The sequence below is a fragment of the Rousettus aegyptiacus genome, unplaced genomic scaffold (assembly GCF_014176215.1).
Source record: "Rousettus aegyptiacus isolate mRouAeg1 unplaced genomic scaffold, mRouAeg1.p scaffold_m13_p_17, whole genome shotgun sequence".
NCBI lineage: Eukaryota > Metazoa > Chordata > Mammalia > Chiroptera > Pteropodidae > Rousettus > Rousettus aegyptiacus.
The window spans coordinates 31,364,862-31,391,944 of record NW_023416292.1 but is presented as its reverse complement, the minus strand read 5'-3'; the positions used below and the strand labels follow the sequence as shown (position 1 = coordinate 31,391,944).

The 27,083-nt window shown below is 52.1% G+C and overlaps 1 protein-coding gene and 1 pseudogene across 2 annotated transcripts in view; one reads left to right on the top strand and one right to left on the bottom strand.

Moving 5' to 3' along the window:
- The window catches only part of CASQ2 (calsequestrin 2), a 47,909-nt gene that overhangs the window by 3,178 nt on the left and 17,648 nt on the right, over positions 1-27,083 (bottom strand). Inside the window, exons 3-9 of one of the 2 annotated variants that reach the window (XM_016124348.2) lie at positions 24,470-24,570; positions 22,846-22,957; positions 20,097-20,170; positions 15,289-15,419; positions 13,804-13,849; positions 10,242-10,296; positions 623-723 (exon numbers count right to left, since the gene is read on the bottom strand). In XM_016124348.2, coding sequence (XP_015979834.1) covers positions 623-723; positions 10,242-10,296; positions 13,804-13,849; positions 15,289-15,419; positions 20,097-20,170; positions 22,846-22,957; positions 24,470-24,570 — 620 coding nt within the window. Of the gene's footprint in view, positions 1-622; positions 724-3,135; positions 3,430-10,241; positions 10,297-13,803; positions 13,850-15,288; positions 15,420-20,096; positions 20,171-22,845; positions 22,958-24,469; positions 24,571-27,083 lie in introns of those variants that run through there. The other variant, XM_036235057.1, reaches the window with a different exon arrangement.
- Positions 3,006-3,124, top strand: LOC118612978 (annotated as a pseudogene).

Genomic DNA, 27,083 nt, shown 5'->3' with positions numbered 1-27,083 from the left:
GTTTATTCGCTTTAAAACTAAGCGTAATTAAGGCCTGCTGGCCATTGATCGCTGGCACTAGCTAGAATTTGGACGTTAAACTCTCACACATTCCCGTCCAGTGCGAGACGTTCTGCCGGGACGTGGGAGGGCACGCGAAGAGGACAGGCGCGGTCTCTGGCCTCTGAAAGGTCGCTCCTCCTCGCCACGAAGCTCTTAACGCAATGCAGAAGGTTCACGCCTGGTTTTCATTGCTCGGTAACTCAGGCTGCCTCAGAGCGATGGCCCCCACCCAGAAAACGAAAGGGGGCGTCGCAAGGGGCGGTGGTGGAATGGGGCACAGCGCGGGAGCTGCTGGAGGAAGAATTTCACCCGGCTCACTTGCATGGGCCCCGGGAAGAGGCTTCTGGTCTCCAGGGAGTGAAAACAATGAAATCAAACCACGTCAGGGTCAGCACCAGGCCCCAAGTTCAATGTTGCCCGAGTGGTCACGATCTCCTCCCCGAGATGGGGACAGCCACTGGGTTCCTAAAAACGCCCCTCCCATTTCACAGCCTCCTGCATGCAACAGGGTCTCACACTAAACCCAAACGTGAGCCTGTGGCGGTGACCAAGGATGGGGTCCCCCGTCGGAGCCACTCACCAGAGGAAAGTCGTCTGGGTCGATCCACACGATGCTCAGGTCGGGGTTGTCCGTGTTATCCCGTGCCACCTGCTTCAGGATCTCCAGGAACTCGTAGCCATCTGAAGCGGGGTTGAAGAAGGCCGAGTTACCCCTGAGCGAACATGGCTTCTAGCACGGAGAGCAGAGAGTGTGGTTTTTCCACGAGGATTTCCTAAGCCATTCGCTGCGTACCCTCAATTATAGGCTTATTCCACAATATGCGTCAGATGAGAACTCCAGCCACAAAGCAGCTTATTCGAAGGAAACAATAAAAATTTTGAATAAAGAAATTAGAAGTTCACAGGGGAGTGGCTGCTTCGTAACTGGGAGCTGAGCTCCATTTGCTAATCTGCATGTGAAAATCGACCGGCCTTGAGAACTTCAGTCCCGCAACCGGGGAACCCCTGCCCGGCCCTCTGCGCGCTGTGCCCTCTCTTGAAACCCATAATTCGCTCTCCCTCAGTGTTCCCATGACATATGTTCCAGGGACCGAGGACACTGAGCCTGGACCCTCAATTTTCTACAACCTGGAATTCCTGAAACCTTCCAACTAAAGTGAGTTTCTGATTTACAGCTGGTTTCCTAGTTTTGAGATAGTAAACGGGGTTTCCCTCGCCCCTTGGCTATTTCCTGGTGTGCTCTGCCCTCCCCCTGTTCAGTGTGCTGCATTCATTGACCCCAGGGGAGGGATGACTCATAAGAAAAGCAGAGACAAGCCTTATGAGCCTCAAGAATACAATTTTCTTGTTTAGTTTTAAAAGCTTGAATCTTGAAGGACTGGGAACATAAAACTTGTGCCGTAAACAAACATTTTGGAAGAATGTTTAGTACGAGAAAGCAAACTCTAAACCCTCAGCCACCTCACCCCACTCCCAGCTGGGAAGAGAGTTTAGATTCTGGAAAGTCCCTGAGAATAAGTTGTGTGTGTGTGTGTGTGTGTGTGTGTGTGCGCGCGCGCGCGCGTGCGTGTATGCACGAATGCAGGCCAATGCGTGCACATGTGTCCACATTCAGTAACGCCATCGTTTCAGGGGACCCATGCTTTATTTTAGAATGAAACACAGGAAAACAGAAAGGCCACAGAATCTCTTGGAGAAACCCCCCCGTGCAGAGGCTCTGGGGTCTGGGGTAGAAAAGTCTGTCCGGAGGCTCCGTCGAGTTGTCCGTGGTTCTGAGGAACATGGGTGAAGCTGAGACAGGCGCGGATCCAGCAGATGGGACGGAGGGGACCACTGGTGACCAGAGGCCAGGAGGCGTGACAGACTTCGCTGCAGATGCCACGGTGCGTAGGGGATGATGACGGGGGTGGATGGTGACGGTGACGCGGACCAGAGATGTACACTTCGCCCCTCTGTGCCTGGGAACCACGCAAGACACTGGCCCCCTCGGGACGGTGGATGGGGGCGAGGGGACCACCAATTGCTAGATCCAGTTTCCAGCATCCGGTGGTAAAATTGAGGTTCAGCTCTAGACAATAAAGTTGTATTTCTTGCGCAGCTGAATTCGCGGCCTGAAACGTGCACCATGTATACAAGCCACTCGCCAACTGCTTACGAATTCAGCCTGGCAACTGTCCTTTCTTTGTAAAGCTTTTCTTTTGCGGGGCATCCCAGTCACTTCGAGCCCCTCTCTCTGGCCTCTATGGAATGAGCCTCTCCTCTCCCAGGCGCCATAGCCTTTGTTTGGCTACTTGGCCAGCTTTCTCCGCACTTTCTCATTTTCGGATACATTCCGGGCAAAATGCATACTGTTCTTAGCAGCTCCGCTTTGAGCGGGTGTGGTCACTTTCAATGCTGTTAACTCTTAAGATTCAGACTGGACCCCTGCAGGCCTTGCTACCTGGAATGCAGAGCTGCTGGTAGTGGCGAAGGGGGTCTTCATGGCCTGCAGCCTCTTCCTGCAGAGATGAGGGTGAGGGTGGCCTGCGTGATCTTTCCATCTGTGACAGGTCCTGAGATCGATAGGGCCGTGAGCTTTAGAGATCATTATCTATCATTGTGGGGGTTGGGATGGAGGTGGGGTTGGGGTGTAGGTGGGGGTCAGGCTCTTCCTCCTGCTCCCTGCAGGTGTGGCAGGGAAGGTCAAGCCCTCCAGAGTGTCACTGGCTGCTGCCACCTGGATACTATGGACCCCGCTCCTCTGGGCAGGCTGCCACGTCACGTGACAGGGACCATGGTGCCACTGGGTTATCTGTGGATGTCTGTATCAGAATGCACAGACCACGAATGCCTCCAAAACGTCTTCAGCGACTCATTTTAACGGCTGAGGAAAAAAAGCGTTGTAATAGAGTACTCCGCCAGTACTCTGCAAGATGAGAACCAAATCCGAAAGTGACCTTGACACATCAGAAATTCATAAAGAGGTCTACGGCCATGCCTCCCTGAACAAGCCCAAGCCCGTCTGATCTCGGAGGCTAAGCAGGGTCGGGCCTGGTTAGTACTTGGATGGGAGACCACCTAGGAAGACCAGGTGCTGTAGGTGTAAAAAAAAATAAATTAAAATAATAAAAATTCATGGAGAGGATGAAATCCAACAACAGAGACTCAAATGATGAAATCCAACAACAGAGACTCCAATTCAGGTAAAGAGTAAACTTGAGGTGCAGAACACTACATGCGGGGAAGGAAGAGCGGCAGACACAGGTGTTGCAGAGGATGAGACCGTGATCGCGCGAGAGCCGAGCGCGAGAGCCGAGCACGAGACTACGCTGTGTTTCTCCGGCGGGAAGAGCCCGTGATGGCGGGTTGATAGGGAGGGGCATACGGGAGGCCGCTCTGCTCTACGTCCTAGAGCACGTTGAGGGATAAAAAGAAAATGATCACAGGACTGAAAACGAGGTTCTGCAAGAAAAACCAAATGGGTTGGAGTTTTCACATCGATGAGAGAATTCGGAATCGCGGCTTACCGCCTGTTTTTAAGAACGCGGAAGGTTTCGGGGTCTACAGAGGAGCGAGGAAAGCTCGGAAAACACGCACGGAATAAATTCATAAACGAGACCGACGTTAAAGTCGGAGGAGTCTCCTCCGGAACCCAGGGCAGGTTTTTGACTTTCGGGGCGAAACGTTCCAGAGCGACGACGCCTCTGCCTCCCTGGAGGTCTCCCCGGACAGAGCGGAGCCTGCCCCCCCCCCACCCCCGGGACGCGGCCCAGCGCCACGCTCCACACGCGGACACCTGGGGCAAACGCCCGTGCTCCGGGTCCTGGTTCTGCCTGGTTCTTCGTCTGTAAAATGGAGGTGATGATAACAACGGTACTTATTTCGTAGGGCGGTTGCGAGTCAAACGAGTTCGTGTCTAAGGCACTAAGGCAGGGCCTGGCACACAATACGCGTTAGTCGTTATTCTTCTTAAATGATCTGGACTTATCTACCTGAATAAGAGAGAGCTGGCCATTTATCTGTCCATTTCAAGCAAATGTATCAAGTGCAATGATCTTGGAACAAGGGGTGGTTTGGATACAGCCTTGGCCCAGGTGACAGAGAAGACAGGCTCGCAGGAAGTTAGACCAGGAGACAGGATGACATGGGACAGTCCCTTCTGGCCCCTGGTGAATCTGTGACTGAAGGCTTCAGGGGTGGCTGTGCCCTGGTGTGGCTAGGAGACCCTCGCCTCGATGTGCAGATTAGAGCAGAGTTTAATTCCCATGTTTCCAAGTCCTTAAGCCACCCAGTCCATTATTTCATGAATAGTTATTGAGCCCTTACTGGGTGCTGAGTTCTTTTGCATTCCGTCTCCACATCTAGCCCTGCTGGAGGTTAGCAAGATTTTACCACCTCCATTTGAAAGAGGGTGGAATCGAGGCGCCAAGGAGAGCCCGCGACTAATGACTAACGCAGGTCTTTGGCCTGCCTGTCCAGAGCCATTTCCACAACGTGCACTCCCGCTGAGGTCTGGGCCCCCCTCCTGAACCGTCTTCCTTGCTCAAGCCGTGCTTGAGGTTCTCCAGCGGCGTGCAAAAGCATCAACGTGAGGGAAGCCAGGGCCGGGGCCCGAGGAGGCAGCGGGGTGCACCACGGGGCCGGCGGGGGCCTCTGCCTCCCGCCGGGGCAGTCGGACTGTCCCTTCCCGTCCTCCTCTCCTGAGGCTGAGCCACATCGTCCCCACGACCACAGTCTGCTTGGTTGGTCTGCTCAGCGATGCCCCTGAGTGCACCTGGAGTCTCAGAGATCGACCTAAATAAGACAGAGGGGCCTGGCTCTGTGACAGCTGGGACTCCTTCCCTGTCACACTAGCCAGGTTTCCCACAGCAAGCGAACAGCCTCCAGGATCATGTCTTGTGGGAAGGGAGCCGCTGATTCTGCCCTCCCCCTTCCCGGGTGGCGAGGGGCCCGCGTGAGTGAGGCTGCACGGAGCCCCGGGGACCCGTTCCAGGCCAGCCGCAGCCGTGTCAGGAGCCAGGGCTCCATTCAGCAGAGACCAAGCCATGGCCCAGGGGTGACGGGCACACAGCGCACTGCCCACCCGGCCCGTGCTCCGTCCTCAGGCAGCTGGTGACGCTCAGCATAACGGCACTGCCGCGCCACGTGGAGCCATGGAGCTCGTATCCTGCCCCGGGAGAGACAGGTTGCGGCTCGTGGAGCCAGCCAGGCTGTGAGGCCGGTCCTGCCGTTGCTCCTGCAGCAGGGCGGGGCGGGGCGGGGCGCAGACATCACCCTGTCTGGACGCTGCGTCTGGAGCGGGCACCCGACTGGGGTGTGAAGACCCCGAGCCGGCACAGGTCTCTTAACCCGTCTAGGACTTTTGTTCCCTCGTCTGAAATGGAGGGAACAGCTACCTCCTGACCTCGGAGGCTCCCTGATCGCGCTGCTGTCATGAGGGGCGCCTGCAGAAGGGAAGGTACAGATTGCCTCTGCTTTCTCCCCCCCCACCCACCCCCGTCTCATCAACCTTTTACTCATTTTAATTTTTTCACTACTTTCATCCTTCATTGATGGGAAGAATTCATTCTGTCATTGGGCAGGTAGGATCTCAGTGCCTACGACGTGTCAGGTCGAAGGCCAGGTGACTGACCTCCGGTCCCCTCTCAGAGAGATCTAGTTGGTCCTCAGGCCAGAGCCCGCTCAGTAAGCGTGGAATTCTCAAAACGCAGCATCACGGCATCTGAACCTGGGCTCTTGGGGACGTCCCCTGACATGGCAGAGTCACCCAGTCGCCTGTTAAAACAGGGGGACGTCGTGTGGGCCCCACGGTCCCGAGATGGCACTTGAGACGTCTGAACGCCCTGCCGCTCCCTTCCACAGTCCATCTTCCTTCTCCTGGCCCTCGGGCCCCAGACGTGGTGAAGAAGTCCATCCAGGGGGGTTTGTGATGGAAAGAAGCATCAGCCAGGTGGTTAGGAGTCCGAGCCTGGGGCCGGCCTGGCCGTTTGAATCCCAGCTCCACCGCATGGGAGCCGCGTGGCTGGGGCGTGCCCTGACTGCCCCAGACCTTTGCTCCCTGTCTGTACGCAGCGTTGCTGCGAGCCTGAAATGTGCCGATGCTTGTGAAGCCCTCGGAACAGCATTCGGCACTTAGCAAGAACTAAGTGTTAAGTCTGATCCATCACCTGTAAGTTTGGAAGCTCAAATAAGCAGTTAGCATTCCTACTTGAAGCCATGGGTCTCAGAGCCACTCGCCACGTTCCCAAGGCAGTTGACGCTCGGCTGGAACAGGGCTTGGAGACGCTCCTTCCAGGGCCCGTCACTGGCCGAGTCCCGCACGTGCGGACGGCAGCCTGTCCTTGCGTTTCTAGCTTGTTAGTGCTCATGTCCCCCGCAGCCTTGGAGCACATCCATCCAGCACGCGCTCATGTAGAAACGCCACTTGGCGACCCTTTCATCAAGTGTTGTAAAGAAGATGTCGGCTCGATGGGGACACGTCCCGGGTCGGCAGGGGAGAGACGTTCATTTTCAAACCTGTCAAATAGCTTAGGCCACGTTCTGAGCGCAGGAGCCCCAAGGAGGCTCTGGAGGAGGGAGACGGGAGGCACACAGGGCACGGGGTGGGAGCGGAGAGCCAGAACGTCCTTCCCAGCCGGGCGCCCCTCGGGCGGGTGGCGGATGGGAGCTCGCGGCAGGAAAGCCCCGGCGATTAGCTCCAGGGCCCGCCGAGCACACGCTGTGGGCAGTCCGTGCACACACGCTTGGCTGGGGATGTCGAGACGCCAGGGGGAGCGTCCCTGGGGGACCCAGGTCACTCGGATGCCCTATGCTGCTGCTGTTGCCGTGTGAGCGGCGGTTCCGAGGCTGGGAACATCAGTGGGCAGCGGGGAGGAGCTTGGACCTTCATTACCTGGGCGCTCAGGCTTCCAGGTGGCTCCACTCTCTTCCCCCTTCCTTCGTCCTTTCTCTGGCTCTCTGGCTCGCTCGGCTCCTCCCCCTCCCCCACCCCCATCCTGGTGCAGTGGCCGGACCAGCTCAGAGCCTGCGGCTGGTGGGGGCAGCCTGGGGGAGGCAGTGTGGTCTGATGGACGGCGCCCGGGGGAGCCGGCGAGAATGGGCAGCTCTTGTGTCCTGTCCGCTGTGCCTCTAACCGTGGGACCTCGAGAGGGCGACTGACCTCATCTGGTCCTTTCAAATGTGAGGGGGCAGGGGCGGTGAAGGACAGCAGAGAGTCACGATGTCGTGACCCTGAGGGGTGACAAGGCTGCAGCAGCGCCTTGCAGTTAAGGGCGTGGCTGGGAAGCCAGACAGTCCCCCCGCAGCCCCCGGCCCTGCCTAATCCCAGCTCCTCTGCTCCCCAGCGAGTCGACCTCTCCGGCCTCAGTGTCCTGGGTTGTAAAATGGGGATCAAACGAGCACGTGAGGCTGTCGTGTTACAGAAACACAGGACAAGTGATCGTCATCATCATCTTCTTCATCTTCATCACAGTCGTGATGGATTCAGACGGTGAGTGATTTGGGCAAGTCATTTAACCCTGAAGACTCACGTTTCTTATCCGGGGTGGTAGTTAGTAGTCATGCATACATCGCAGGGTGGCTTCAGGGGCCGAAGGGCGTTGCCTCTGTGACGCTCACAGCACGCTTCCTCAGACTGCAGCTCTTTGCAGAGAGCCCTGCTATTCTAGATGCGTGACCGCCTTTCTTTGGTGAGGGGGGCAGGGGTTTGTTTGAGGCCTTAGGCCATGTGTCGCTTGTTAGCAAGAGCAAAGCTACATGAGGTCGGACCCACTGTGTGGGCAGGAATGAAATTCCTAGTCTGGCAGCCAGGCCGCTCTGCCCCAGGTCACACGCCTGCGACCTGTGGGTGACGACTGACTAGCCAGAGTCAGGCGCGTTCACAGGACAGCCTCGCTCTTTCTCACCCCGGAGCAGGCCAGGCCCGCCCTCGCTGCACAAAGATGCTTCCACCCCCAGCCCTTCCGGCTCCTCAGGAGCAAGCCCCAGCTCGGGCTCCTGCAGGAAAGACAGAGCTCCCGGCCTAGGGATATTTGTGTAGGGAGGAGGTGGAAGGCGTTTCAGGAGCTTGATTCATTACAGCCGGTCAAACAGGTTCCTGCAACTTCTCCAGGCCTCTTTGTTCCATTGTTCCGAGAGCCAGACAGGCCTCCCCACACTCCTGGGGGGTAGGGCTGGGGGGTGGGCGGGAGGAAGGTCCCCTGGAGTCTGGCCCAAAGGCTGCTGCCCATGGCAATGTCCTCTCTGTTCACACAGCACCAGGGATCTGAGTCCCTTTGATTACAGCTTGTAAACCTCGGGCAACTGGCTTCCTTTGCTATATTCTCCTCCAGGGGCAGAGGGGTGGCCAGAAGCTGCGGGCAGAAGCTGGAACCACACTGGCCTTTTTTTTTTTTTCCTCTGGACAAGGTCTAGCTCTCTTTGAAGAGTTTTTCCAACTCTGCAAGTCATTGATGGGCAAACTGGGACAGCAACGGACATTCAAAAATATCTAACAACAACAACAACAAAAAAGGCGGGGAGGTTCTCAGATACTTTGGAGTATAAATTAGGTTGTGACACAATGGAATGTTATTTGGCCCTAACAAGGAAGGAAGTACGGGTACAGGCCACTAAAAGGACGAACGCTGGACGCATTACGCCAAGTGAAAGGTGCTAGGCGCCAAAGGGCACATGTTGCACGGTCCCGTTTACACGAAGTGTCCAGAACTGTCAGATCCGTGGAGAGAGATTCTCGGTTCCCAGGGGTGGGGAAGGGGGAAGCCAGCGGCTGCTGACGGGTGTGGCGGCGTCTCCGTCCCAGGTGATGGGAGTGTCCTAGAGCTAGTGGTGATGCTCGCACAGCTTCGTGACTATGCTAGAAACCGCAGAATTGCATACTTTAAGAAGGTGAATATATTATGTGGATTTAAAAAAAAAAATTGTAATCGTTTGATAAAGTAGTTGGGTTTTAGTCTATAAGAAACTATGGTGGCTGATAAGACGTTACCAAAAAAAGAAAAAACAAAGCTGGTCTGACAGTGACGAGCGGGGGGGCTTGGTCTCGGTCAGGCCCCTGCCTATCTAATCAGCTAATCAGCTGCCTGACGGGCAGTCATTGGCGCCTACTGTGCGTCGAGGTGTGTGCAAGAACCAGGTCTATACTGATGAACAGGACAAAGTCCCTCCTTCGGGACCTCCCACTAAGTCGCTGCGCCCTCTTGGGCAGTTTAACGTGTCCAGGCCTCTGTTTCTCCATCTGTCCCTGTGAATGTGCAAGAGGCTGAGGTCCAGGCAAACATCACAGAGTCTACGGTCCCTGGAGCAGCGGCTCCCAAACCCGATAGTGCCTCAAAACTCACCTCTGAGCTCCGTGAGGTCATGGGGTCCCTGAAGGTCCCGTTTCAGTCAGCCCAAGGTGGCTCTGGCACTGTGGTCCTCTGCCCCTTCCCCAGGCCCCTCAGAGCCCGAGGCCTGGCTGCTCAGCCATGATTCTCTGATTGCTTCTGAATCGTCCCCAAATGCACCTCATGACCTCCACTTTCCCTTTCTCCTCAGGGGACCCTTTATCTTGCAGAGCACTGCCCAGGGGACCCAGCATTTTACCACCTGAAAAATCAATTTTTCCTGCACTTCGCTCTCCAGTGATGTTAAAAAGAGAAACACTAGGAAAAAGTTGTCCGAGTTCCAAAATGAAACAGAGTCACTCATCCATTTTTACAGTCATCGTGCACTTTAGAATTCAGCGGCTTGTTTTGCTCCGTTCTCATTATTTGGGGGAAAATTTTCCATTAAATTTCCTAAGCATAGACTATATTTGACAGACCAAATTGTTATTTTAAGGTAGGACTGTTATTTATATAAGCTAGGTTATGATATTGGGGTAAAAACTTTTAATGTGAAGAGACGTTTACACACACATGCATGCGCGTGCACACACACACACACACACCCGTAAAGCTAGGATGTTTTTATACCCTCCCAGTACTCAGTGACTCTTCCCAGTTTGGGCAGCTGGGCCGAATGAGGTTCTGAGCGCTCCATAATCTTGTCTCTTAGCTGTGTGCACAACTAAAGATGGATTTGGACCCAGCAGGCGACCACCTGGGACTGGCCCATGTCTCGTGGTTGCGTTGTAGACGGGCAGAGAGGGAAGAGAAAGGGTGAGGGCTGACAAAGGTGAGGAGCCAGTTCTTGCTGAAGGTGTCAAAGGACAGATGGGGACGGGGTCGGGGGGTTCCTACCTGGGTCACTCTTCTCTGCAAAAGCCACTATGTGGATCCCGTTCAAATCGTCTTCCTGTGGGAGAAAAGAATCGAAGGTTACACTCCCGGGTGGAGATGCGAAGGAGTCAGGGACGGACTCAGAGCCTGGAATGGGAACGGGAGGCGGGGGGCGGTGGGGGGCGGTGGGTGGTGGGCAGACACAGAGGCACAGGGAGGAACCGCCGACAAGGACTGGGAGGAAGTCATGGCGTTTGATAAATGGGTTTGCAAGACAGGAAAATGTCAACTGCAGAAAGATGTTAGCCCTGAACGGGCCTCACTCCTGTGGTCCGGGGGTCCAGGAGAGCAGCGGGGGAAGGCAACGGAGGGAGAGAGTGAGGCCGGCTCATCGCGAGCTCTGCGGGCACCACGCGCTCGCTCGGCATAGCTCAGGGAACGCGATGTGGATGTCGGCCTGAGTTCCGAGAATTCACCACCAGCGAATGTGAATCAGCAACACGTCAGATTATGCAAACTCCTGGGTGCCGCTGACAGGTCCTGAAACTGTTCCCAGGCAGGAGATGGGGAGGAATCTTTGCGGTAAATTAGGACGTGCGTCTGCTTCGTTTCACACAAGTGTAGTGTTTCTAAGGCGACGCTTACTGAAAACTTATGCGGTCATCAGGGGGTGCTCTGCTGTCGCTTCTAAGTTGTTCCCTTGGGTCCCTTTCTGCACTGGATCCAGAGCTCGCAGGAGCAGGCTAGGCCTCTAACACATGTCTAGGAGTGCGGGAGGCTATGGGAAGGGTCTGGAAATTCGGGGCCGGGGGAAACTGAGGACGTGATGGTGAGAAGTGGGTACGGCCACTGCGCCGGTACGAGGCCGAGAGTTAGAGAGCGTGCTGCAAACCTACGTTCTGGACAGAAAGGACCGTATATACGCCTCGCGTCTCTTTTGCATGGATCATTCCTGCAGAAGGATGAGCGAGGGCTTGGAGGGGCCCCGATTATGAGGAACGGAGGAGCCTCGGAGAGGAATATGTGTGAGGATGAGGCACCAGGGACAAATCTGCGAACACTGATTATCACTGACACAGGGAGAGGGATTCGCTGGGCCTCCCGAATGTCATGTCGGAATCGTCCTATGGGGAAGAAAACTCTCGGCGTCTCCACCCTCCCACGCTGCCCGTTTCCATCTCAATTGATTTTAATGCTGGTGCAAACCTATCTAAATGCTAATTCCCCCCCCCCCCCCCGCGCCCTGTGTTTGGAATGGACAAAACCGCCAAAAATTCTGAGAGAGAGTAAATGGAAAATATTATTATTAAAAACAAGAGAGCGGGCACTGCCTTGGTCAGATCTCTGGGGAATTGAATTGTACAGGGGTGTGTGTGTGTGTGTGTGTGTGTGTGTGTGTGCAGGCTTATTACACAAATCTGACAGCAGCCAGAAGGGAAGTCGAAGGTTTCACTGTTTTACATTTGCCATTATCACCAGCCCGAATACCCCGATCCGTTCTCATTATGCTGCTCTGTGTCTCTGTCTCCTTCCATCCGCGGGAAGCCAGTGGTGTTAACTCCGCGAAGCAGGTGTCAATTCTGCATGCCCTTCCAGAATGCGTTTGGAAATTGGTTTTAGAATTAAGAATCCATATGTGTTTGCCGAGAGACTGCTCATAATGTGGCCGTCACTCCCCAGGCCTCAGATGGTTCCTGGATGGAGAGCTATAACCCAGGGACAGACCTCTGTCCCTGTGGGTCTCGGAGACTCGGCACACAAGCCTGTACTGAACACCCGCAAAGAGGTAATAAACTCAGAGAGCGAGACCCATGGGCCAGCCTGTAGGTCAGGGGTGCTCAGTGCTTGGAGTGGCAAGCTGATGGTCCACAGGACTGACCACCCCAGGGGCTTTCTCTGAAGCCCACGGCCTCTACCCAGATCACCCATTTGGTTTTCAGATCACATTGTCTCAGATATGATCCTTTTTACTGGAGTGAATCTCCCTTTCTCAACCAGGTGGCGAAGCTCTCTGAAGGAAGGGATTATGCTTTAAAATAACAATGATGAAAAAAATGGTGACGGCCACGTCTACCATTCGCCACTCTTTGGATCCGTGCTTGGTAAGGACGTTAGGTCTAAATCTCAGACGAAAGTCTTATTCCTGTTTAATGCTTAAAGAACTGAAGTGACTTACCTAAGGCCACAGAGCTGGCGTGTCACATAACTGGGGTTTGAGCTCATTCTGTCTGGTCCCAAAGCCCATGCTCTTTCTATCTACTGAAGGCGTCCGGAATAAGCCACTGCTGCGTAAAAATTATTCTGAACTGAAGGCATTTGAATTCCTGAAATCCCTTATTTGCCTAAAAGCACGGTTGCACGCTCTTGTTATTTTCCAATCGAATGACACGACCTTTGGAAGGTTAAATTTTTGTAAGGTTGAGATGTTAGGAAGACATGTTTCTACCGCGCTGCGTTGTTCTTTAACGGTTCGCGCGTCTAGATGTTATTTTCCCTTCAGCGTCTGATGCAACGTTTGCTCTACCTTCAGACATCCAGATAAGCTACACGCCAGTTAAACAGGAAGTGTCAAGGTACTCCATCCCTTTAGACCCTGAATTAAATGATAAGTAAGTAGATAGGTGAATAAATAAAAATATACTTCCATGTTGATCATCGTCTCCTCTCCACTCATACCCAAATGGTGCCTTGTGGGGACATGGCCCACTCTAGGGAGGCATGTTGAAGAGAGCGTGAAGTTTGGGTGCGGATGCTCCGAACTTAAGTCCCAAGATCCAATGCTTCTTAGTTATGCATCCTTGAGTAATTATCTTAATCCGTATGATCATCAGTTTCCCCATGTAAGATGGGACTAAATTAACCCTTGTTCCACATCACTTACTAGAACTGTTGAGAGAGCCAAGTAAAAGGATACGCGAAATACTTTGGAAAATGCTCTGCAGACTTTGCTTATTATTGTTCAAAGAATTTTGTATAAACCTGAGGTGGGGTGAGAGGTTGGACCTCCAAGGCCCTCTTTCTGATACTACTTGGCCCGCCTGACGTAGTGTCTATGACTTTGACCTAGAGGACGGTCCGACTCAGCACTTTCCAGCAACTTGAGTTGATATTTATAAAAACGGGTACCATTCTCATTAGCCAAGCACCTACCATGTTCTGAGCTCTTCACACCACTCATCCTAACGGAAGCTAAAGCTCAGAAAGGTCGCACGACTTGACGTGGGATGCAAAGCTGCTGGTGGCAGATTCTGGATTTGAATCCGAGACTTTCTACTCTATAGCCTGGGCTCTTTCCATTATGTCACCCTGAGTGTCTGGTGGCCAGTGGACAGAAGCCGGGGTCACTGTGGGAAATGATTTCAGAGACAGAATAATTTTTCCTAGTGGGTAGCACCAAATTGGATCCACGGAGAACTGGGTTTTAATCGAGCGTGATGTTGTTATCTATGCTGCAAATATTCTACCATCCAGACACCTACGTCAGCCAAATAAAACTTGGTTTGAGTTTTAGGACTCAAAGGGCTAGAACTCTTGGGAAATACACCAGTCCCTACAATTCAGGAGAAGTTTGCCACTTCCTTACCCATGTTTCGAACATGTCTTCTGGGCGCAGGCGACGTAGGGTGGGTCTAAAAAAAAAAAAAAAAAAAAAAAAGGATGAGCTTCCTTGAGTAGGGATTACCTTGGCAGACACTCTGAGAGCTGAACCTAAAGCTCTCAGCCTTTTCATAGACCCATGTGACCCAAGGATTATAAAGTCTATTACAAACAATGGGTCAGAGGGTACGGAGACAGCTCATTCCCAGGACGAGAGGCCACCTCCCCCCTCCCAGACAGGTGCCACTGCTGAGTGCCCCGAGCAGGCCCAGAATGAGGAGGGCTCAATGAGGAAAAGAAGTCTTGGTTTTGTTTTAGCCTCAGGGTCATCCATCAAAAGCCCTGGAGGGATGTTTGGAGGAGCAGGTAGGATCTCTGTTTTGTTCATGGTTCTATTTCTTTCTGAATGTTGGCCAGTAGTGCTAGGCATCTTAATATTTGCTCCCCCAAGTACTACTTCCCTACAGGGCAGTGGTCCCCAACCTTTTTTGGCACCAGGGGCTGGTGCTCCTATGAGAATCTAAGGCCTGATTATCTGAGGTGGAGCTGAGGTGGTGATGCTGGTGCTGGGGAGCTGCTGCGAATGCAGATGAAGCTTCACTTGGTCCCTTGCCAGCCATTCACATCCTGCTATGTGGCCCAGTTCCTAACGAGCTGTGGACTGGTACTGATCTGAGGCTTGGGGGTTGGGAACCCCTGCTCTAGAGACCAGGACTGACTGGGTGATGGAATCACAGTGCTCCAAGTCCAATAAACATATGTGAGCATGTGTCCGGGAGGGTGGATGGGCGAGGCAGTGAACTTATTGTCCTTCCCTCAAGATCAGGGGTCAGCAAACTACAGCTGGTGGGCCAAATCCAGCCAGTACCTCTTATTTTTATAAATAAACATTTTGGGGACACATCCGCGCCCAGTTGTTTACATATTCTCTACAGCGGCTGCAACAGAGACCATCTGGCCCACGAAACATTTACAGAAAAAGTTTGCTGATCTGTGCTAGAGCTGCTCAAAGTGGCAGTAAACATTCCTCGCCCAGAAGTTCTGTGCACAGAATGTTCCTCTCGGTACGTCACTCAACTACCCTGAGCCTAATTCCTTAATCTGTAAAATTGGAATACTACTACTTACTCCTCATATTGACTCTCAGATAAAACAGCTTCCATAAGCACCTACCCTGGTACTTGGCATATTGGAGGCTGCCCTTAAATCATTATCGTTATCATTGCGGCAGTCTACTTACATCGTTGTCTGACTGCGAGGGGATCTGCTGACTGCGGGTGGGTGGTCAGAAGAGGGGGCAACAGCCCCGCCCCTGATCAATGGCCAACGAAGCCGTTCTGGGCAGCTCGGTTCTGTGGCAGTACTAACTCCCACAGGTTGTTGCTTTTGGGGGTCTGAAGTAGCAGAACTAAGAGGCTCTGCCCTCCAGACCCTGAACCCCCCACCCCCCCCGGCATGCCATCTGGGGCACCTTTGGTGATCCTTCACGAACTCCACGAGCTCCTCTTCTGTGTAAGGTTTGTCAGGGATGGCAATGGGCTCGTCCATAAATGGCTCGTAGAAGTCGACCTCATTCATCTTCAAGGACAATTTCTTTGCAACCTGCAACAATTAGACACGTGGCAATAGTTTCCGTGGATGCCAATCTAGAGCAGCAGTGGACGGTCCATATCTACAAAGAACGTGTGTGTTCTCAGGCAAAGACATGAGCGTGTATGTACGGTTTTAACTTAGATGTTGAAGTGAAAAGAACTCATCGCCGAAGGTCTGGCCGGACCCCTCAAAGAAGGACAGAGATGGAGGGAAAAAAACTTATCTGGCCAAGCAGGGGCAGGGAAGAGGTGGGATGGAAAGTGGGAAACCTAATTCCACAGTCGCCATCACTCCGCTGCATCTGCCAGGGCTGCAGGAGGAAGCAGACGTCAGCGCTGATGCTCAGCGTCCTGACGGATGCATGTAATTGAGCCAGTTTTGATCAAAGAGGCGATTGATGGGAACCATTTAAAGCATACGGGTACTCAGAACCAGAGGCCAACCCATTAACCCTTGATCGGCTCAGAAACCCTACTTGCTGTTTAGGTTGATGCCCTGGCCTGAGGGTCATCCCTCAGTCCCGGGCTCGTACGATGGTTTGTCAGGCTCTGGGGACTGGGGTTACCAGTCAGAACGTGGCTGGCCATCCCACTTTGTCTGGGGTGGAGGGCTTTTCCCGGCTTTGGACTCTCAGTGCTAAAACTGGGATAGTACCCAGCAAGCCAGGTCGAGTCACTCTCCCTACACCCAGATAAAAAGCTCGGGGGCCACGCGTAGCCTAGAAGGCATCGCCTCTCTTGATTAAAGTGGCCCATGGCCTTGTTGGGGCAGAATGGTCGCTGTGTGCGCCTGCAGACCCGCCGAATTCAGAACCTCTTTTTTTGTGAAATGATTCGAGAGGCCTGGAAGGTACAGAGCTCTGTAGAAAACCATTCTTTTCCAGTTCGGAGCTGTGGTCCAGGAAAGCACAGCGGTGAACAGCGGCTCCCTTGAACCCCAAAGAGGGATCGGCCAAGAGCCGACACCCCCGGCGGTAACTGGCAGTGCGGTGGCCCGAGGCGGCCGGCTGGACTGGGGGAGGGGGCGGAGTGGGTGTCACCTAAGCCCTGGCGCGAGGCGGTCCGCCCTGAGGACACGCTGCCACCCCTGTGGTTTTCGTCATCCCTCGCTCCCAAGTCCAGGCCACTGTGTTCTAAAGGACGTTTCCCGGCAGAAAGGAACACCAGCGTTCGACTCAGAGCCGAAGAAAACGGGCCCCGTTAAGGGCTACGGTCAGACAAAGGGGATGTTACGGTCATGCTGAGTTTGGTTTAAGGGACAGGGAGGTGCGGGGGGTGGGATTCTTACTTTTTTCCCTCTTCCATGGGTGGGGAGCACAGGGGAGGGGTGGCAAACAACAACTATACAACGAGTGCCTGGGTTTAGACACAGCTCTTTGCGAAGCTCGGCCCATCTGAGAATGGGCTTGAAAACGACACCGGATTCTGGTTTTCCGAGTTCACTTACTGCATAGCTCAGGAACGAAGAAGCCGTGCCTATACGACGTGAGAAGTGACTGGCTAAGCAGACACAGGAACCATATAGCAAGCTCACGGAATACTTCCTGTGCGCCAGGCACTGTGACGACGTTCTAGGCTGATCACCTTATGTAACCTCACTTCGATTGTATGAGGCAAAAGCAATTATTACACTTATTTTACACATGATGAGCCCGAGGCACAAGTTGTCAAGATCATCTATACCCGAAGGAGGCAGAGCCAGACTTCAAAGCCAGGCGGGGGGTTCCGGAGCCAAACTGTATAATGTACAACGGCCATTTTTTGGACGCTTGCCTATGCATGAATTTTGATACAGGTGTTCTGTTGCTACAAGTTAGCAAGCCATTTCGGCTGTTGCAAATGAAAGCAACTCTGTGAATTTAGGCCTTTTCGACATCTGTCTTCTCCTTTGACTTTGTTTAATCACAGCTCCTTTTGGTCCCAATATGGTTCAAAAAAGGATTTTTGCTTCTCAGCGTTCACTCCAAGAGAGAAACAGGGCTGTGGCAGGTGACATGAGATAATTGAACCGAGATTGTCAGGCCGTGAGGTGCAGTAATGTGGACCCCATCCTCGGCCCTCTCTTGCTGCATTTGCTTAGCAATGTGGGGCCCTCGTGTGGCTTGATTTAGGATCGAGTTCCATAGATCAGTGCTGGCTGCAAACCAGGGCGTAGGTAAAATCCCCTGGGAGCTTTTTGAAAACGTGTATTCCTAGGCCCTGTCGAAATCCTAAAAAAAAAAAATCCAAATTCCCAGACGTGGGGCCCAGGATTCCACACCTTTAAAAGCGCTTTGGGAGATACCAATATGGACAGTGTTTGGAAACCATTAACTTCATATTTATATCAGCAAGCCTTACGTCCCCCCTCTTTACAGTTCCCCGACCCACACACGGTGGGTCCCCCCTTATCTGTTTCGCTTTCCGTGGTTTCAGTTACCCACAGTCAACCGCAGTCCAAAAATATTAAAAGGAAAATTCCAGAATAAGCAATTCATAAGTTTTAAATCGTGGGCCATTCTGAGTCACGTGCCGGGTGCAGCTACGCCTACTGGACCCCGCCGTCTCCCACCGGGCACATCATAACCCCCCCCAATCAAGGAGTGCAAGTTCTTACGTCTCAAATGGCACCGAGCCCTCCCAGCACAATGCTCTTGCCTCCCTGCCCCATACGGAGGCGGAGAGTGTATCTTTTTCTCCTTCCAAATGTTACGAAGTCCTACAAAGCTACATGAGTAGTGGCGCTTATGACTCAGTGTCTTACGGAGTTTTCAGGAAAGAGCTTTTTCAGTTTGTAATTATAACCTGACCTCGCCTTCTTCATGGGCCACAGACGTGAAGCCATATGGTTGGGTTGGCACCTCCCTGAGCTCTGCACCGGACCACCCGTCTGAGAACTAAAGCTTTTGTTGCTCGGCCAAGCTCATCTGCCTGACTCTCTCTTTGCCCAGCTAAGTTCTCACCGGGAGTCGTCACGGTCACTCCTGGCCCATCATAGCTGAATGTCAGTGATGGCTTTAGTTTTGGCTTCTCAACCTCCCCTTCTCCCAAGCTCCATCCTCCTGGGCCTAGATGATGGCCTTGCATTGACGGCAGCGCTCACGGCCGGCTGCGTCCCCTGAGGGCTCGCTGTGAGTCCCCTGCCGGCCGCGTGTTTTGCATGCACTGCTTCCTTCTCTGGGCTGGAGTAGGGGCTGGAGTAGCACAGAACGCAGGTGGGCTGACCTGAGATTCCATCGAGCTTCACCGCTCACTACGGCGTCACGAGCAGATCGCTTAACCTCTCGGTGACCCGGTTTCATGCCCCGTAGACTGAGAACACGAACTCCTCTCTCACAGGGGTGTTGAGAAGATTAAACGAGAAAACCTTTCGAAAGCTCATAGCACGAAGCCCGGCACATACAAAGCCCTTAGTGAATGATAGTTTTTTCTCCCTTTGGCATTCTTGCCTAAGAGCGGTTCTAGCTCTCGTCCACCAATTCTGTTAAGTTTCTGCAAGCTTAGATTACGTAACTTTCTCCTGGATTACGACCTCTCTTCTGGATTACAGCTTGTAGACAGGGGCCATAGCCCCGTATCCATAGAAGTGGCTCAATATATGTGTGAATTGAATATAATCGCTTTTCATCATGTTCCTTTCCTGCCCCAGCACCTAGAGCTCTCCTCTCGCTTTTCACAGAACACTGCAAATATTCTGAGTGTGTGTGTAATGAGCGCGCAGTGAGTATGGGTGTGGGTGTGGGTGTGGGCGCGAGTGTGGGTACGTTATCTGTGTTGAGAGGCTGTGAGTGTGTATGTCACCCGTGTGTGTGAGTCTGTTGCGTGTGTGCATCACGTGGGTGTGAGTACGAACCCTGAATCTCCAGGGCGGGCGCAGAGGCTTCTACTTGATGGTGTGGTGGAGAGTAAAGGGCAGGGGTTCGGAGCACGGATGATCTTAAATTGAGATCTTGGCATCACCATTAATTTGCTGAAGACCTTGGCTATTGCTTCGCCTTTCTAAAATTGTTTTCTCGTCTGGGAAGCGGGGATTGTTACTTTTCAGAGTTGTTTAAAGGGTTGGAATTGGACGAATGCAGTATATCGAATGGTACCCAACGCACCGGAAGCACTGGGTTAAGTAGGAGCAGTTCTAGTCACCCCCAGAGCCGGAGAGGAGAACCACAACCACAGCACCCCCCAAATAGACCAGCCAGCGACCTCTGCTGATCTTTGGCCTGTAAAAGCACCCGCCACATCCAGAAAGTAAAGAAGAGCTGGATTATAGACAAGTACATCAACGACATCTCCTGAAGATGCAGGTAACTTCCTGAAGCACCCCGGGCCCCTCTCCATCCCATCCCACCCCAGCGGAGGGGAAGTGAGCAACCCCAGGGCCGGGGAGGATGGCTCTGAAGAGGAAGGAGGCGGGGACGACGCCCTGGCACGCTCTGAGCGCACACGCGTCCCGTCCTCCGTGTGGAGCGTGATGACGGAGGGTTCGTCGCTTGTCACCGGGTGTTTTCAGAAAGGCCCTGACACCCTCGGAAGTAATCATCTTTGTGCTCAACTCTCATCCGACAGCAATTTGCTGCCATGTTTCCGACACTTCAGGAGAAAGCGTAACTGGGTGGAGGTGGTTAAAAGAAAAGGAAAAAGTGGCGGAAAGGCCAGGTTTCAATATTCTGTGCTGACGAAACGTTCAAATTGGGGTTTCATAGGTACTCACCCCTTTGTCGAAGGTAGCGAAAAATTTGATGTAAGGCTGGAAGTGCTGAGCTGCCTCTTCGAAGGCCTTGTAATCTAAGAGGGAAAAGACAAGAGGAAGAAACGTCTTCAAGATGCATGAGCAGACATTTCTCTTCCTAAATAATATGGACAGAGTGGGAAGCCTATTCATCCCAACTGGATTATTATTTAGAAGATTTTATTTAGATAGATAATTATTTAGTACTAGTCAAACCCACAGTTTCTCCCAAGGAATCCGAATCGACTGGCACTCGGTCGCCCAAACGAAATCTCGACCGTACTTCTGTGTGTTTTACGAAATTGGTAGATGGAGAGGAGAAAACCCAGCGCGCACATGGAGAGAAGAGACAATGGCAAACTCCTGGCCAAAGGAAACGTTCTTTCGCTCAGACTCACTGCTAGTTTTGTGCGCCCTCCAGAGACAGTGCCGCTCAATGTGTAAGTGAGCGGACCGTAAGGAGAACATCCCCCTGAGCGTGCTGAGCGACTCAATGCAAAACGACGTCGCAGAAATAATTTAGATTTCTTAGCAGGAGTACTCTTTGTGGTAAATCCTAGTTTTCCTCTCCACCTTTTAAAGTTTTTCTGTTTTATCCTGGCCCCTTGAAAGGATGGTTTAAAATTAATCGAGGCTATGCTTGACTCTCGACTCAAACTTGAGTCCAAAGTGGTGACGGGAAGCGTGAGGCCACGTGAGGGTGGCCGCCTGTGCCTTACTACACCCAGACGGTCGCTGGGTAAAGGCTCTCACATTCCGGCCTTCGATGTGAGATGGTAATGATAACGGTGGTGCTGCTGGTGGCTATTCTACATACGCTCCAGAACCCCAAGAGCCAGCGCTCCTAGGATTCATTCCTGACAAGATGAACTTTCTCCATTTCGTGGAATTCCATATCCCCTAATCATCAGAGGCGCAAGCTTTTGCCGAATCCCAGGAGCATGCAGAATTTTCTAACATTCAATCAGAAATGTTCTAAGAATAATATTCAATCAGAAAAAATTAATCTCAGGAGACATCAGGATAAATAATAAGACAAAGGCAAGGACCAAAGGCTCACAGTCCGGGGTGGGTTATGGACCTCTAAAGAATCGCAGTGTAGTGTGAGCTCAGGTGAGACAGAGGTTGAAAAATGCACAAGAACACTTTCACATACCGACACACAGTCACACAAACTCCTCCTCACAACAGCTACTGGGTTGTCACGAAATACATCATACAGCCTGATAGTTGGGGTAGAGGATCGGGAGGGAGATACGGAGAATGAATAGAGAGAACGGGAAAGTATAGAAAAGGAGTGGTCAAAGCCATAGCTAAGTCATTTGTGTCCATTCAAAGCAGCAGTGGGTCCATCGGAATCCTCCGCTGCCCCCTGCCCTGGCCCCCTCGTCCCTGAGGAACCTCTCTCCACCTCTGTGAACTCCCACCCTGATGGAAAGCAGAGCCTAGACCTGCGTCTAGAGAACTCCCTTCTTCTCCTACGGAGCCAGTCTGCACCCCTTTTACGATGAAGGATAGAACAAGGCACATGCCCAGGTTGGTGCTTCAAACTGGGGTGGAACCCTTAGCCTCACGCAAACAGTAGCTGTCTTCAGGAAACCTGGTCTAGTCTTCTAGTCTGATCTCATGAGAAGCACCCCAGAGTAGCCGGCATCTATACAGAAACGTGAAAACTGAAACGAAGTCACCTAAGGAAGGGCTGGGGCACAACTCCCTGGCTGGCCGTCTTCCCCCAACGGACTCTTCAGGAGGGTGAATAGAGGCTTCTATGCAGTAAATGAGAAGACGGTTCGGTCAGGTCACGGGAGGGAGAAAAGTGGTGGGTTGTCGGGATGACTAAAGACGCCGGTCGGCAGACGGGGCAGAGGCACAGCTTCGCAGATCATTTCAGAAGAGTGTGCAGTTCCCAGAAATAACCATGAGCAGCCCTTACTTGCCCCTCCCGCCACGTACTAATGCTACCAGATTTTCTTTCGTAGTAACGGGCCACTCCCTCTAACACTTTCCCTCTCTCCGAGGCTGAGATGAGAACAGAAAAAGGCTTAACTCATTGGGCGCGTGCTGCCAAAACAGTTTAAGGAAAGGGACTCGGGTAGGTAGTCTTCTGGTGCCTCCCCTTCCCCGCTCTTCCCGATTCCCACTCACCTCCCTCTCACTCCTGTACGGGTTTGTGCTGATGCGATGATAAATTCCTGTGCCCACCCCGAACCCAGCCACAAGGCTTTCAAAGGGACCATGGCGAAGGGTGTGGTGTGCTATTGCAGGCAGCCTTGGTGGTCAGCAGGGCTTGGCCAGCAATTTTCCACATTGTGCTGCAGCTGCTAAGCCCATCTCTACCCAAAGTTTCCTCTAATGCTGTCCAAGTGACGGAGAAGCTCTCCAAGTGGTGGCCACAGGAACTGCCCATGTTGGGGAGACAGCATAATATCTGTTCTATGTTTGGGGAGAATCCAGTCGGTTGGCGGGAAGGTAGAAAAAGTGGAAGAAAGGCTTTTCTCTCTTCTCTAAAACGCTCTCTTGTCTTCAAGGCCAGAGAGCGTGGCCCAGACTCAGTGTTCTCTCTGCTCCCCTGCCTATTTTGCATAATTTTGTAGGCATCCCAAAGAGAGTCTCCCTCTCTTTGATCCAGCACAGGATAACCCGATGGCCCATCCTCTTTATGGATGATCTGACACACCTTGCTGGGAACCCAGCCATCAGACTGAGAGTCTGAGCTTGACAGACAACTTACATTCCGAGTCCTCGGTCTTGAAAAAGCCAATGAGTTTGATCTGGTCCTCGATGCGTTCAAAGGCTTGGACTTCCAGCTTGCTGTTGATGATCTCCACTGGATCTTCAATGAGCTGAAATGCCACACACACACACACACACACACACACACATACACACACACACACACACACAAAATAGCTTCAAATAAGAGAACGGTTCCTTCCCCAGAAATCAGGCACGCACAGAGGGCTTTGGAGGGAAGTTGGGGACTCTGTGGTTCGTGCCTCACCAGCCACCCGCCTGCCCCTGTTGACCATGGCAGCAGGGCCTTCTGAGGAATTGATCTTAACTCAAGGGGTAGGCTGATTGATCTGGGGGCAATTCTATTTCTCTTGGCTGTTATCGATTCAGGAATGGCACGTGACCCAATTCCAGCCTGTGAAACCTCCAGGGAGATTTGCTGATAGCTTGAGGAAAGTTCTGATTTCCTCTTAAGAGAACATGGGTGGCCCCTCTCCCCCACTGGATACAAGTGAGAAAATGTGACGCATCAGCTCCTGCTGCTGGCCATCTTACGACCAACTTGAGGACAGAGCCATTCTGCTCAAAACAACATTATCTGCGATTAACATACACACACACAAAAATGGAGCTAGAGCTCTGGTTTGATCTAGTCTAAAACCTGCCCTCAGTCTGGTCTGGTTTGTGTGGCCCGGTCACACTGCTTAAGGTAGCCAGTCTGGCTTTTGCTACATGATTCTGAAAGCCTCGGGCTCGCTGACGGAGCGGGGCCAGGGCCGCGTTCCTGCCCTCGGCTCTTCTAGGACTTGCAGTTATGGGTCAGTGAGGGGGCCGAGCAGAGTCTGTGGTGCTCTCTCATAAGAGGCGACCTTCAACTCACGCTTGACTCTCTCTCTAGATTTTTGAGGCTGTGGGGAAAAGGCGACAGACAGGCCACTGTGGACTGGCTGGTGGGTGAAGAGTCATTAGTATGGATGTCCCTTTACTGCACAGGAGTCTTTGTTCAAAAGAAGCTTGAACTTGACTTTGCAGCTGTTGTTGAAAGTGTGAGTTTATCTATAGACGAAATATTTTCATAGCGTTTGTTTCTCTGTTTGCCTGAGCGTACGGATCTGAGGGTGGTGTAACTCCAGAGGTAAGAGGAAGGGTGACGTTGGGGACGGTCAGCCTCACCTCTTTTTTTTTCTGCTCTGAGGGTAGCTCTGCTGGTCGCCATCCCTCCCGCTCCTGACCTTCACTGAGTAGCCCACTCTCTTCCCACACTCCCCAGCGCCTCTTCAGAAGCACTGGAGAAAAGCCGAAGGACTTTCAGGGGATGCTGGTGTATAACTAAGAGAAGGAGCATGTTGCTATGGCACAGCCCCAATTCGTGATCCTCTGATCACTGAGACGATAGTTTCTCAGGTGGCTTAAGGTCCAGCATCTCAGTAGAAGCCAATAGCCCTGTAATGCAGGTCCTTCGTTTTTGTTTGTTTGTTTGTTTGTTTTTTTGTGAAGCCTGAGAAATCCGTCTCAGACCAAGTCAGGTTCTCCAGCTTCCGTGTCCTTACTTTGGGGTTTGACTTTCCCCTATATTTGAACCCAAGCAGCTCCATGCAGAGCCACTGGGCACAAACGCTTACGTCCAAGAGAAACTCCACCAAGACGTCGGCTGCAAACTCGCCGTCGAACTCGATGGTGCGCTCGCCCTTCAGCACGTACAGGCTTCCTTCTTCATGAAAACCTGGAAGAAACGAGGAGGCCCCTGAGGCGGGAAGAGCCATCCTGCGGGCCGAGGTCTGACGCGGGGACCCCGGGGGGCCGCGGGGCAGGATCAGTGGAGCTAGCATTGACCCTAGGATCGGTTCCCCTGAAACCGCACCTCTGAACGGTTCCCGAAGCGGAAATTTAAATTAAAATAGTCAAGCTCCAACACCTCGCCTGCCACGCGAGTCCCGCTGCAGCCTCGTGCCGGCTCCGTCCCTCACGTTCCCCCTCGGGCAGACCCGTCCTACTTTGGGAACTGCTCTCCTGACCCCTGCAACTCCCTTTGCTAGTTGCCCACGAGCTGATACAACAACGGCTGCGTCAAGGAGAAGTCACAGACTGTGATCCTACACGTATGTCCTCCTTGTTCCTCAAGTCTGGAGTGACCCCCCCCTTCCGCCTACCCCGATCCTGGCCAGCACCTCTGGGTCTCAGCTTAGGACGTGTTTTTCCCAGGAAGGCCACCCCAATGTCTCCTGCTGTTATCGATCTTCTCTGAGCTCCGTTGACAGGTAGTCGCAATAACGGCAGGTTCTCTAAGGGTATGGGCTATCATCATCTTGGTATCTCAGGGCATCACACAGAACCTGGACATATTGGGCACCCAACAAACACCCGTGGCCAGAATGAACGGCTTGCTTTTCTCAAGTCGCTGAATTCTGCACATTCTCTTTTCCCAGGCAGCTGAGGATGCCACAAGGGCATCCTCCCCTCCACCTCCCATCACTCTGGGAGTGATGCTGTGTGCTTTAACGGATGCTTGCTGGAAAACTGCATTTCCCCCCAGGAAGGCTAAGTAGCTGAGGCTGGCATTTAGTCCAACCGCCTGGCACCCTTAACACCTTCGATTAATTGTTCTTGAACTCTCTATTAGCTTGAACTCTCTATTGCTTACTCTAGATAGAGTCCCCTGCAGAATCTCCAGGGAAAGGGAGTCTGGCCAACTGCCTGCGGGGTCCCAGGGCACATCTGAAGAGCCCTGGCACGCCATATAGTGCTGGTCCTAAATCTAAAGGAACAACATACCATGTATCTTTGAAGCCAGTAGTGACCGATCACACAGGGTACCACAGTGCCCTGCTCTCAGCTAAGCCACTTAGGAGGCTCTCGCACTAGCTCAGGCACAGATTGATAGGGACTAAACTCAGGCAAATGGAAGAGAGGATGTTGATGAAGGAGCAGGTTCACAAAACACAACTATCCTGTAAACTCCGAGGATCAAGTCGTCAGATAAAACCTGTCCCATCGCATCCGCTGCTGGATGAATATCCACTGGTCCCTTATTGCGGCCACTTGCCCAGCTTGTCTTTCCTCAATTTTTAGATCTCTGAAACACTAGTGTTTTCCTCTAACTGAAGTCACTGGAAATTCAACTTCTCATTAAAACAGTGGGAAGAGAGAAGGCCAGGGAATGAACAGGTGCTGCAGGTGGTGAAAGAATTCATTAAATTGCTTTTGATAAGGAAAAAGTTTAGTATACATTTCTCCCCTGCTCAAAGGAACAAAAAATTCCTTAATTGGTCTCTTGGAAAAGAGATACCCCAGGCATTCTTAATAATTCATTATCTTTTTCTAGTCTTGAGTTCTTCTTTGTGTCTAACTTGAACACTGTCTCCGACAATTTAAATCTTTAAAAAGACAAGGCAATTCTTTTGAAAATAAAATAGAAAACGGTTGTGTGTAATTTCAAAAATAATGAACTTTCATGTACCTGAAGGTATTTATTGAACCATCACTAATCTTTTTTTTTTTTTTTCCTGTGCTTACTACTCCAAATCCGATTAACCTTTCTTCAGAGGTCCTGCTTTATAACCTCCTGCTATTTTTTTTTTTTTCTTCTCCGGCCATGCAGAAAAAGCAAATGGGCAGTACCTATGTGTTTGAAAACAAGAGCAGTTACCTGTTTTCTCTGTCCTTGGGATTAGAGGCGTAAGAACCTTCAAGTGCATTTGCACTTAGCATGACATATTGACACAAGAGATTACAACTCTCTAAGCACACCTCGTCTAAATCCTTCCTCTCATCCTTGGTGATGATACCCAGCTGGGGGTTAGCCTTAAAATTAGAAAACACTGCGACTCCAAAATCGCAACCATTGATACTATATTTGTTGGCTGCTTCAGCCAAGAGGTAAGGAGCTAATAGGACATGGAGGGAGAGATCTGACCTTCCTCAGAGACACCACCATGGCAGTGAGACAGAGAAGCTGGCCTTTTAGGATCCGAAAACCAAGGTTTAACTCTTTGGCGTCAGTTTCTCCAAGAGGAAACCCCACTCAATGCGCTGATGCAAAGCTATGTTAGACGATTAATGTAAAACCATTCAATTCAGGTTGAATGGTTTTACATCGACTTTCATGTAACTCTTCTATGACCCAGGATGAAGGTATGTAGGATTATAGTCATGAAAATAACGTCCAGTTATGGTGCAAGAATAAATGAAACTATACTTTTTTTTTTTTTTTTGCAAGACACTCTCGTTTCTTCCCTG